The sequence below is a fragment of the Lutjanus erythropterus genome, chromosome 1 (genome assembly GCF_056507025.1).
Source record: "Lutjanus erythropterus isolate fLutEry1 chromosome 1, fLutEry1.hap2, whole genome shotgun sequence".
Taxonomy (NCBI): Eukaryota; Metazoa; Chordata; class Actinopteri; order Lutjaniformes; family Lutjanidae; genus Lutjanus; species Lutjanus erythropterus.
Genome location: NC_139317.1, coordinates 14,601,190 through 14,613,163, shown reverse-complemented (window position 1 = coordinate 14,613,163; position 11,974 = coordinate 14,601,190). Strand labels below are relative to the sequence as shown.

At 39.2% G+C, this 11,974-nt stretch overlaps 1 protein-coding gene across 1 annotated transcript; it reads right to left on the bottom strand.

Moving 5' to 3' along the window:
- Positions 1–1,009: 1,009 nt before the first annotated feature.
- Positions 1,010–11,952, bottom strand: vegfd (vascular endothelial growth factor D). Its single transcript, XM_084714470.1, has 8 exons — positions 10,795–11,952; positions 6,241–6,442; positions 6,038–6,158; positions 5,321–5,390; positions 5,041–5,168; positions 4,830–4,945; positions 2,162–2,324; positions 1,010–1,267 (listed from the first exon to the last, which is right to left on the bottom strand). The coding sequence occupies exons 1-8, from the start codon at positions 10,903–10,905 to the stop codon at positions 1,249–1,251; spliced, it is 930 nt and encodes a 309-aa protein (XP_084570596.1). The 5' UTR covers positions 10,906–11,952; the 3' UTR covers positions 1,010–1,248.
- Between the last annotated feature and the right edge of the window lie 22 nt (positions 11,953–11,974).

The window sequence follows — 11,974 nt, the reverse complement described above, 5'->3', positions numbered from 1 at the left end:
AGTGCTTTAAAACAATAAAACCCGGGACCTTTAAAGCCAAAAACAAGATAATCAGGTTACTTTTATCGTCATTCTGAAGCAACAAAACTTAACTTATTCTTCACTTTAAAACTTTATTTTTCATGACAGAAGTCAGCAGTCCTCACTGCCCATTAAGCATGCAATAATTTGATTTTTTTTTTCAATTACTTTTGATAACTACATTTTCAGATTTTTTTTTTTTGTGAAGCATCATTTTTCAAAGATATCAATATGTGTGTTGTAATCTTTCTTTTCCATGTAAACATAGTTTCAAAAACATAAGAAAAACATACTGCCTTCCTATCAGAAATAAATAAGTAAATACATAAACCCTTAAATGACCTCAAACCCTCCTCTTATCTACCTGCACCCCATTCCAGCCCCAGACTGAAGTTAAGATTTGGTTCCATCTGTGAGATAAGAAACTTAAAGTTTGCCAAATCTTCTGAAAACCTTTTAAGTTGTCTTTACTGATAAATCTTGCAAAAACTGTCTGTAAATCAGTTCTGTGAGCCAGAGTTTCAATATTTGAACCTCTTTCTTTGTCCAAAATAAGAGGATTTTTTTGCAGTGATAGTCATGCAGTTTTAGTTTCCTTACATCTTTAGTTTTTCACAGAATTATTAAAATTGGGCCTGGATCTGTCTGAACATTCAGTACCTTTGTCAAAAAAAAGAAGAGGACGATCCAGTAACCTTGTATTTTGGGACAAAGAATGTAGCTGAAAACCAAATTAAGTTCCTCTGTGTCACATTTTTCACACAAAGGAGGGTATATTTCATGTAATTTTTCCTTTGAATAGTGTTCTTTATGTCAAATCTATTAAACAGCGTTATGCTTTTATGGACCACGTGTGAATATAAACTGGATTTTCATCCCATAAGTCATTTGAATAACTTGAGTGAAATTTCCATCAGAAGCTGAGTAATAATCCATAAATTCAAAGCAGGTTCAAATTATAAAAATAATCTTTTAATATAAACTACATATTCAGTGCAGAAAGAACAAATGTACAAATCAGAAACATCAGAAACTTTACACATTGATTGAAACATAAGGTAAGCATGTTAAAAAAAATCAATTAACATGGTCATGTGAGTTAATATCATCTTAATTAGTTAAAGTGATCGGCATAAATAGGACTGTAAATAAATTATGAGCCTTTTTTCTCTGCCTCCAAACATCCTTGGCCAGCAGGTTGTCGTGATTTATTTCCCCAGTGGACTTCTACTTGGGGAACTTGCATCTGTGAATAAAAGGGGGATCATTTATAAGTATGAAAAATGCATAAATTCAGACTGTTCTGCCAGGATAAACCTGAGCTCAGCTGGAGTTTAAGAAACAGATCGCTTTGTTTATTCAGTTCATCCTGCATGTCTGAGTAGCCACTGAGAATACACTTTGATTTATCTTACACTGGATCTTTTTATCTTAATAATTTCCTTATAACATTTTACAGTTTTTCTTGTTGCTTATGATAACACCAAATCCACGTCTTTTGCGTGTCTTATGTCACTGTTGAGTATTAACTAGAACAGTGTTTCTCAAACTTTTTATACAACATTACCACCTCAGAACATATTCAGCCCTCCAAGTACCACATTACTGTTTTTATGCAAGCAGGTGATGTGGACACTTGACTGGTACTTCCTTAGTAGTCACTAGGACTTGTGTTCGGTTTACTGTCATCCACTTCATGTTCAATGCAGCTGCTCGAAATATTGTCTCCTGATCTGCACTTCATTTTGTAATAGTTCCTGTTTGGAGCCACAATTGCAGTGTTTTTGGAGCATCCATTTTCAACCTCTTAGCTTGTGACTACCGATAATCATGGCCGATGTATGGGCTACATGCACGATTGTGACTATGTAGCAAGCTGATATCGAATATTACAGGAAGCACAAAACTTATTTTAAATTACATTCAAGTTATATCAGAGTTTATGTATTTCCTTTTGAAATTTGCTGGTTGTATTATATGTATTTTTAATTCATTTATCTCATTTAAAAATATTCCTCTGCCTGCCACTAGAGGGAGCTTGCGTACCACCAGCCGCAGACAAACCACAGTTTGATAATCAAGGGACTACTAGAGCATTTATAGTGTCCTTGGTAAATAAACAGACTTTTCCCTGACTTACCTGCAGGAGACTGGATCGAAACGCTGGTGCCTGGCACACTTGGAAGAGTTGAGTGGACAGCGATGGGTTGGTCTGGGCTGGACAGTTGGCGCAGGTCGGGGAAGACAGTCACAGCGTTCCACGTCTATCTCACAGTCGGGCATCCATGTACTGAGTGGAAGGTCTGAAGGGAGGCAATAATGATGCATTTAAGTCAAAAAGACATTATAAATGAATGACTTTTCATCTTGCTAGCTGAATATCAATAATATATCAGTTTGGTTATACTTTGATAATGAACTTTAAGTATCTTCAATTCACTCTAATGTGTCAGTGAAAAAGTCCACTGATGTCAGAGTATAAATTAATGCAGCTCTGTAAGGCTGAGCTTTTCACTGACTGCTAACATGCTCACAGAGACAACGTTAAGATGCTGATGTTTTGCAGATATATTTACCATATTCACAATTTTTGTTTCCCAGTAGTTGTGGAGGCATTTAATTAGGCATTTTATTGGATTCACAATGGACAGTTGAAAATAAAAAAATAAAAAAAGTATAAAATTTGATGCAGCAGAACCAGAAATATAAGCTTTTTTATTCAATGCATTTTCTTTCCTTGTCAAAATCTGGCGCCTACATTACCCACAATGCAACTCAACCTCCGACAGTTAGGTCAGAGGTTCAGATGTGTTATGGTAGTAGCAGCTAATGTAACCTCAAGCCACAAGCTTCAAGCAGAATGAGGAGCAGGCCACAGAGGTCTGGTAGATTCACTTCATTCTTATTTAAGGAATATTATTTACACTCTTCAGACCTAAACAACAGTGACTGAAATGACATCACTTGAGGCAATTTATCAGACTTTAATGCAGCTCCCTTTGGAACCACAAAGGTTTTATACAACTTTTTTCACATGAGTACTTTGCAAAACCTGTGAGAAGATTTTCATGTGAAACATCAGTGCAGTTCCCCTTTCTGTCTGGACCAAAGTTCAATGTTGATGATGTAATCAGATTATTTACTCATGTGAAAATACAACCCAGTTTCATGTAGGAACCTTTTCTTTCTACAGAACTGCACCCAGCAGCTAAAACATCTCATCCATGAGGAGATGCACACTTCTTTCTGGACAGTGATACTGTCAGTGGATGCAGTTCAGTGGAAACAAAATCTTTCGTTCGTGAAACAGGTCTGTGGATTATCTGAAGTAACCTGGTCATGATTTCTGGAAAGAGACATTGCTGTTGAGTTTTTCAAGTGTTTTATTCTTTTGGCCTTTTGAGGACCACAAACCAAGTGCCACCAAGCTATTACAGAGAAGGCAGACATCTCTACAGCTGATATCTACAAAACTGCAGTAAGTCACACCAAAACTATCCTGATGAATAATTAGCACTGCAGTTAAGACGAAAATATGTATTTTTGATTTTGTGGTGAAATGCTCCTTTAAGTACAGTTAGTGTACATAAAAACTGACTCAATGATGTTTTGTGCACTGCTTTTTAAATCTGTTGCACACGTCCAAAAGGCCTTTCTCTCTGTTGCACACGTGTTTGTCTTTTTTTTCATGTCATTACATAGACTTGCATTCATTCCCCTGAGTGTTTCCCTAAACCTACCCATAATCACTACTTACCTAACCCTCACTCTAAGCTTAACACTAGGACAGCCAAGGTAGCAATTTTGACTGTTTTCAGATTTATGTGTGCAATTACTTTGTTGAATTAAAGAATAGAATGCTGCCAGTACCTGACTTAAAAGTGGCTAGTTTCAATTATTATTATTATTTTTACATATTACTAAAAGGGCACAGGAAATGTGACAATTTTTACCTATTTCAGCCATAGGTGGTCATTGCCACGTCAACTGCCACTGCTATAGTGTTACTTCTCGCACAGCCTCATGGTTGCTTAGCAACTACCACTGTTTCTGTCAATAAAACTTCACAAGGGGTCTCGATTTCCAATTTCCTGACATTAAAATACAAATGATTGTTAATTAGACTCAATTAGACCAGGGGAGACCAGGGATGGTTGTAACACGTTTTGTCTCAGCACCTATAACTCACTCACAAAGTACCCTTACTTATTACAAATAGCAATGTTTCTAACTTTTTTTTGGTTTTACCTTTGTTTCCAGCCTTTTCCCATAGGCTACGATTATTTCTGTGAATGTTCTAGGCAAAACTTTGTCATTATTAGTGTTAAAATAACATGTTTATGATTTATAAAATACATTTCACTGTTTCTTGCTCTGAGTAACTCTATATTAATCTAAAATTTGGATTGGATCACTGAAAACTACACGAAATGGCCAGTATATTGTTGAATACAGTGACAAATTTTATAAAAATTTACATTTTATTGATGTTATTTCATTTTTAAAAAGATAAACTAAGAGAATAAATGGTTTAATCTCTCAGTCTGGTATTTATCATGGGAGATACTAGAGTTTGGAAGTCTAAGGTCAAAATGACCGCTTACGGCGATTCAAATAGTTCTGCAATTCTGAAACTTCTAGTGTTAACTTACCCCTACCCTTAACCAGTTACCTAGTTATCAGCATTTTTCCCACTGGGGGACATGGCTCTTGTCCTCAATCGCACCAGCCGTCCCCAGATAACTGGTCTCGAGTTTGAAATGTGACCCTGAAAATAGCTTTAGTCAAAGACACACACACACACACACCTGGTGTACTGGAGGGGTAAGGTATGCATCTGTCACTTGAACAATCCCAAATCAACCCGCTGGCACAAAGTCTCCTGGAGTCCTCTGCCTCTGACAGCGGGCTCATCGGAGAGCAGCTGCCGACAAACAACACACGTAGATTAGAACAGAACAAAGCATTGCGCAAAATCCAGTTGAGAAATAAGATTGAAGACTGAGGTTCTGGACTCACCCGCTGCTCCTGTGAGGTTCAGCGTCACGTCGTATTATGGCGGGCTCCATGCACCTGCACTCCGTATGATTAGCTACTTTTATTAGCACAGGTTCTGGTACGAACTTGAATGGAATGACACTGAGGACCTGAAATGCACAGAAACACACATTCACATGCAGAGATTAGTGTAAGAGTGTTTGACTAAAAAAAGTAGCACTGCTGTTACTCAAAACCACAAAAAAAATTAAATGGTTAGAAATCGTCAAAAGGACAACCACATATCACCTGAGATACTCACAGTTTTATTCACGTATACAGTAGTCGTGTTTCTGCAGGTGACGCCCTCTTGATTGCAGCAGCCACTGCACCTGTCAGTAGAAAAACAAATTCACATTTGGGTAAAGTGACATGTATGCAAAAAAAAACTAATATAATATGGAACAGTTGCACATAAAGCAAGTTGTTGACGCTGAGGAGTTGAGGGTTTTCATTTTTATGGGAGTTTTCTATATTTAAGATAACATTGGGTCAGAGGTCATAGAGAAGTGGTTAAAGTCTGTGTAGATTTAGGGACAAACAACACCTAGTTATAGTTAGGGAAAGATCATTGTTTGGGTTAAAATGAGCACTCTTGCAAGATCTTTTGCGTGTCTGATGTTCCCTTCCGGACACGACCAGGCAGCTGATGTTTCTGGTTTCCAGTGGAGCCTCCCGGAACTCAGATCAAACTTTAAAGTGCAGTGCTGATCAAATTTAAATTGTTTTCAAAAGCATTTCAGTGTACTGTTCAGCTACAATATGAGAAAGATTGCAACCAGGAAGGCCACTATTATTTCCTGCTGAACAGACAAGCCAAACCAAACACCGGCTAAGTCGCAGTATGTCACCCACCAGTTCCATGTGCATGCTAAAATGGCATCCCCCCATAATGCAAAACTTGAGGCTTCAAAGCGAAAGCCCACAAACCAGTGGCCATCATCAAAATGTTTAAGTTCTCATTTAATGTGATACAAACCTGTGGACGGACACGCAAGGTGGCTTGAAGAACATCAAGGGGTCGGTGCCGAGCTCCTTGGCTACGTCGACACACGTTTCCCTCGGCATGCACTGAGTCCGCTGCCACTCTTCATCGATGGCTGAATGGGAGACACTCAATGTTCATAAGCACATCAACACATATACAGAATCACGTTATGTGGACTGCATGTTTTATCCAACCTTTAAGTATCTCCAGGCTGTAAGATTCTGCAGCGTAGCGTGTCGAGCGGTGTGAGCCTGCTGAAGGTGGAGAAGAGAGCGTCTCAGGCTGCTGCAGTCTCAAACGACACTTCCACAACTTCCAGTCAGGAAAGTCTGCAAGCCTCAGCAGCTCGTCCAGGCTGGAGGCTGAACGGACGTCTCTTTCCCACTGCTCTATCACCTGCAGGGATCACAGTCAATCATCATTTCATGTTTCACAGGAACATAAACGTGTGGAAAAACACAATCCACTGCTTTGGTCCACATTGAAATATCTCAACTACTACTGGATGGATTGCAATGCAATGTGGTAAATGTTCATGGTCCCCAGAAGATAAATCCTACAGAAGTCGGTGATCCCCTGAATTTTCCTCTGGTGGCAACATTGTGCTGAAATTTGTTGTTCAGAGGTAAATATTCAATGGATTCCCTCACAACTTCCTATATATGTTCAAAGTCCCTAAAGGAGAAATTCTACTAACGTTGGTGATCATATGACTTTAACTACAGCACCAACATTAAGCTGACGTATGTGATTTTGAGTGAAAACTCAAATCTGCTACAGATATTTGTCGCCTCTAAAGGATCATTTTGACTGACTTTGGTGATCCCTAAACTTTTTTTCTCATGCCCAAATTAAGTCAAAATTTCAATTTGTCCAATACTTGGTGAGTGGCAATGTTCCTTCACTAGTCCCTGGACGCTGGAGCCCTGCAGGGACCACTAACTCCAGTCCTAGCCCGGCCCTGGCCCATAGTGTTCATAGTGTTCCAGTTCTAGTCCTAGTTGTAGCCTAGCCAGGTCTCACCTGAGCCCAGTCTATTTATGGAGTGGACTCAGCCTATCGGGCCTGCAGGGTCCAGATGGTAACCTGAGACGCCAGATGGTTTATTACACAGCACTATCTGAGATGTCCTCCTTAGATACTGTATGGAAAAGGGCGGGCACTTTCAAAAAAAAAAAAAAAACACTTGGGAAGTGATTTGATGAACCATCTGTCTATCACATCTCGCACAGCCTAACTTCAACCAGTCAGATCAACGCTTCTGTGGATGTTTCTTCCTGATGTCACTTCCTTAGCTGCCAGTAGACCCTCCTAAGATGCTGATTGGCTTCACCACTTTTGGTGCAAACACAGACAGACTTGAAACTTGAAGTATGGCGGGATGGATGCTCACGTGATCTTGAGAATCCAGCTGCCTCGTAAGGTAATCCTGATGGGCTTGCACACCTCTTAGTTTACTCAACAGTGGGGAGTAAAGTGAGGTTTTGAACACCTATCACTCATCATTTTGTGTCATCGCTGACAGATGTAGGGTTGCACAGCAGTAATACCAGTTAAATTGTAGAATTTTTAAGGCACTATATTGTGGATAAATATCACACTGACATGGCAGAGGGTAAATGTAGCTAACTATTTAGTAAATAAGTGAGTGATATCAGACACAGCCTGGTAAATATTAATTCTAACCAATTAAGTTTACTTGCAAAAAAATTACAAAACCGATTTGAGGAAAGTAAATAAAATAATTTATTTGTGTCAAATACAATACTGCCACTAACTTCCTCAGAAAAAACACTATTAAAGAATGAAACAAGTATGAGGCCAAGAAGTACTGGAAACTCAGTGTAAGCAAGAAAAAATGAAAAGACTAGTATAAATTTAGTAAAAAAGAACTTTTTAATTTAAGTAAGGATATTATATGCCTCTTGTAAGAACAATCTCTCATTAACAGTCTCTCATTTCACAGTCTACAGACTACACTGACAACAGACTACATCCTCAGCGCTCCATCATGTAAAACAGTTTGTTTTTATTTTTATCTCTTCAAATATAATTATGAATGTTGTTTTTATGAGGAGCAAAGAGGGAACTACATCTAAATCTCACTATACAACCCTGCTGTATAATGACAAATAAATAGATCTTGTATCTTGTGCTGTAATAAGACTGAAATTTCTAATTTTGATAGAATACTTTTGATTCCATTTTCGATACCAATATTGACTCAGCATTTAGGGCATGAATTTTTAAATTTTTATTAAAAGACAAATATGACAAGGCTATAACATGACAAGTGATGAGAGGGGGAGAAAAGTGAGAAGGGGAGGGACTACGTTGGTACTGCAGTTAAAGAGAAAAAAGAGCGAGACAGTAGAGCCGATATATCACTACTAGTGTCTTGTATTATTTTCTGCTAACATGTGAGGCAGAGTTGATTTGACGTTTGTTGTGGTGTGGAGAGACTTTTAGGACTTGGCCCGATGTCACACCCATTAATCAGAGTGTGATTATCAACAGCTGCAGCAGCAGATTTATGTGTCTGCTCCAGTCTGCCTCTCTGAACACTGCTTATGACCCTGCTACCAAACAGTATGGATTTAAATACACTATAAGGACGCCATTTAAACCAAGGACATCTGCAGGCCAAACCACCACCATGTTCTTTGAGACACGGCGGCAGCGAAACATGTGCCGTATGTACACTTGCACACGCATAAGCCGCTGTTCAAAGGATCAAATTATCCTTGGCAGCTCTCCATAGAGAGGAGAAGAGCTGCGATTCAGGAGCGGGAAATAAACATAAGACCAACTGTCAAGCTACCACAGTTTTCATGATGACATAAACCAGAACAAAATGGAAGCAGAGTAGAAAAGATTTTTAGTGTTTTGTCTCGTTGAAACAGACTTTGAAGAGCCGGGGTTTCAGCTATATGAGCAGAGGACTGGAGAGAAGAGGGGTTAAAATTTAGGACGTCCCTGGCTCATTTTTGAGGCGGGAAAGCTGAAGCCTGATACTGGATGATACTGGCAGGTCTACAGTCGGGGTGGAGACATGTCAGAGGGGACAGCTATGGAATATTACACTTGTCTGCACAATATCTGCTTTATTTCTCCTGGACAACTATAATGATCGGAGCCCTCTGATGTGCTGCAGAACAGAGGGTGGGGCAGGTTGGCTGGCTGACTGCTTCCACTTAAATCAGAGAAACAACAATAGAAAAAAAAATAGGGAGGTTTCCCTTCTGCAATTTCTACCAGGGGATAGACCCACTAATGAGAAACAGAGAGGGACAGCGCCTGAGAGAGGGATGTAAAGACTGAAGGGGGCAGGTTAAATGGAGAGAAAGTGGAGACAGACAAAAATAATAAAGATGAATGACAGATGGATGAAGAAAATCAAATTAGGGCTAAAGAATAGAAGTGAATAGATTCAATGATCCCTCTGATGCAGACCCGATGTTGACATGCACATGTGATTACTGTCAATTTTGGTTTGAGTGGACGGCACACGTGAGCGAACTGCACTGGCAGCAAGTAGTCAGGAGTGAGGTTTACGAGTGAAAAGAGGTGAGAGGCTGCACAACACTGCAAACATGAGTGAAATCAAGCCCTGACTGCATCAACTATATGAGAGCAATGCAGTGTCTTAATTCCTGCTCTCTGGTTAGATGTTATATAGTAAATTTAAGTTATTTTTAGTGCCAAAGGGGAGCAAAATCTGCTATAAATCACCTACGGGGCTGCAGTTAACAATTATTTTCATTATTAATTAATCTGATGATTATTTTCACAGTTAATTGATTAATGGTTTAGTCTATAAAATGTCAAAATATTGTAAAAAAAAAAAAAAATGCTTACAATTTCCCAGACTCAAACTAATGTGTTTAAATTCCTTCCAACCAACAACCAAGTAGTTTTTCATGTAGCTTTACTTAACTTGAATATTTATTTTTGTGACATTTTACTTTTACTCCCTACATTTGAACAGAAGTATTTGTAGTTTTATTCCTTACATTTTCATTAAACAGACTTGTTCCTTTAGTTTCACTATTCTTGTTATTATTTAGTATTGTTGCTTGCTGCCTTCCCAACATCAAGATCAATTTCATCCTAAATGGATGAGACAATAACACGTAAAAAAGACGACTTCTTGCATTTCATGCACGACAGATGTAATGACACTAAAATGATGTAAAAGATGTTAAAAAAAAATGAGATGAGATATTCGATCATGGTGGAAAGGTGAGCTTCAGTTAGCTTTGCACAGAAATGTTCTTCAGAGGGCTTCTTTTTACTTTCATACTTTTACATTTCAATAAATAATTTGAATCAGTATTTCTACTATTACCACTCTTACTTTTACACACTTTTTTAACTTTATCTGCACTTACAATAAATGTTTGTACTTTTGCCACCTGTTGATTCATCTGCCAATTATTTTCATGATTAATCGATTAATCATTTTGTCTATAAAGCGTCAAAAAATGTGCAAAATGTTCATATGATTTTCCAGAGTCCAAAGTGATGTCCTCAAATTGTCATTGTTAAATGACAAAGAAAAGCACCAAATCCTTACATTTAAGAACAGCAAATGTTTGACATTTTTGCATGAAAACAACTGAAATGATTAGTTGTCAACTACTTTGATAATCTATTGTCTTTCCTTCAAATGATCGATTAATTGTTGAAACTCTGCCAGTTGCCGCTTTGATATATTATATGCACTTAAAGTGTCATGCCACACTTACCCTGTTTCCCCCGTCTCTTTGCATGCTGTGGCCCACGTTTATCCAGCTCAGCTCCACCACCAGAGTGACCAAGCAGGAGATTCTGCACAGAGTCTGTTTCATCTTCATCATCTCTGTGAGAAACACTCGGAAAGACAAACTTGTCTCCTTTTACTGGTTTGCAGGAAGCACTCAGAGCTGGCTCAGCCTCTTCTGACTCAGTTTCCCAGAGCAGCTGAGTCCCTCAGACCACACACACACACACTCAGAGCAGGTATGTGCAACACAGACTCTTGATCTTCCAGCTGCACAGTCAAGAGAGAGTGTGTGTGTCTGTGTGTGTATGAGCCAGACGTAACCTGTCACAGCGACCCAGACACCCACGAGCCAAATGGAGGAGGCTAAAGAGGCTTTAAAACATGCACGTCTTACTGCAGAGGCTTTGATGCAGAACCCGAGGTGTCCAGTTAAATAATGAGGCTACTGGAATTTGGACGCCGAAAATTATCTTGGAAAAAGCAAATGTCAAGATTACTTCCCTGCAAGATATTTCAGGGGCCTCTAATTAGATAATCTGAACAAATTCCTCTTGTGTTTCCCCACCTCCTGACTGGCTACTGACTCCTGGCTTCCCTCACTAAATTCTGTGGTTACAATATCTGGATGTTAAACTTCCCCTGTGTCAGTCCTCAGTTCTCCAGATCCTACTGTGGTTATTCCGTGCAGAAAGGCCCTGAGGTGCAAAAGTAGCCACACAATTCCTCCCTCTAATTCTGAAAAAAAAAAAAAAGCTATTAGAAGCTGTCTGTGCTGGTGTCTGCCCTTTATGTCTCTCCCACTGCTGCCGGTCCTCAAAGGTCGCCTTTTTATTTGCTTGTGTGTTCCCCGTCTTCCTTTTTTAATGTCTGTTTGTCAAGTGATCAAGTCCTCTGCCTGTTAAATCCCCTATCAGTGTCTTTTCCTCCAGAGCTGCCAAACCGCACACAGCCAAGGAGCAGTAACATGTGTTTTAAATGTGATCCAGACCTCCGTAACGTGTGAGGGGAAATAAGATGCCAGCACCGCCCCTGTCCCACCGACCAACCCCACCCACTCATCCATCCATCCAGGCAGGAAAAAGCAGCTTTTTGTAGGCTGCAAAATGATGGTTATAATAACTAGGAAACACTGAAAAACATTTTTTTAAACAAATTTTAATGTG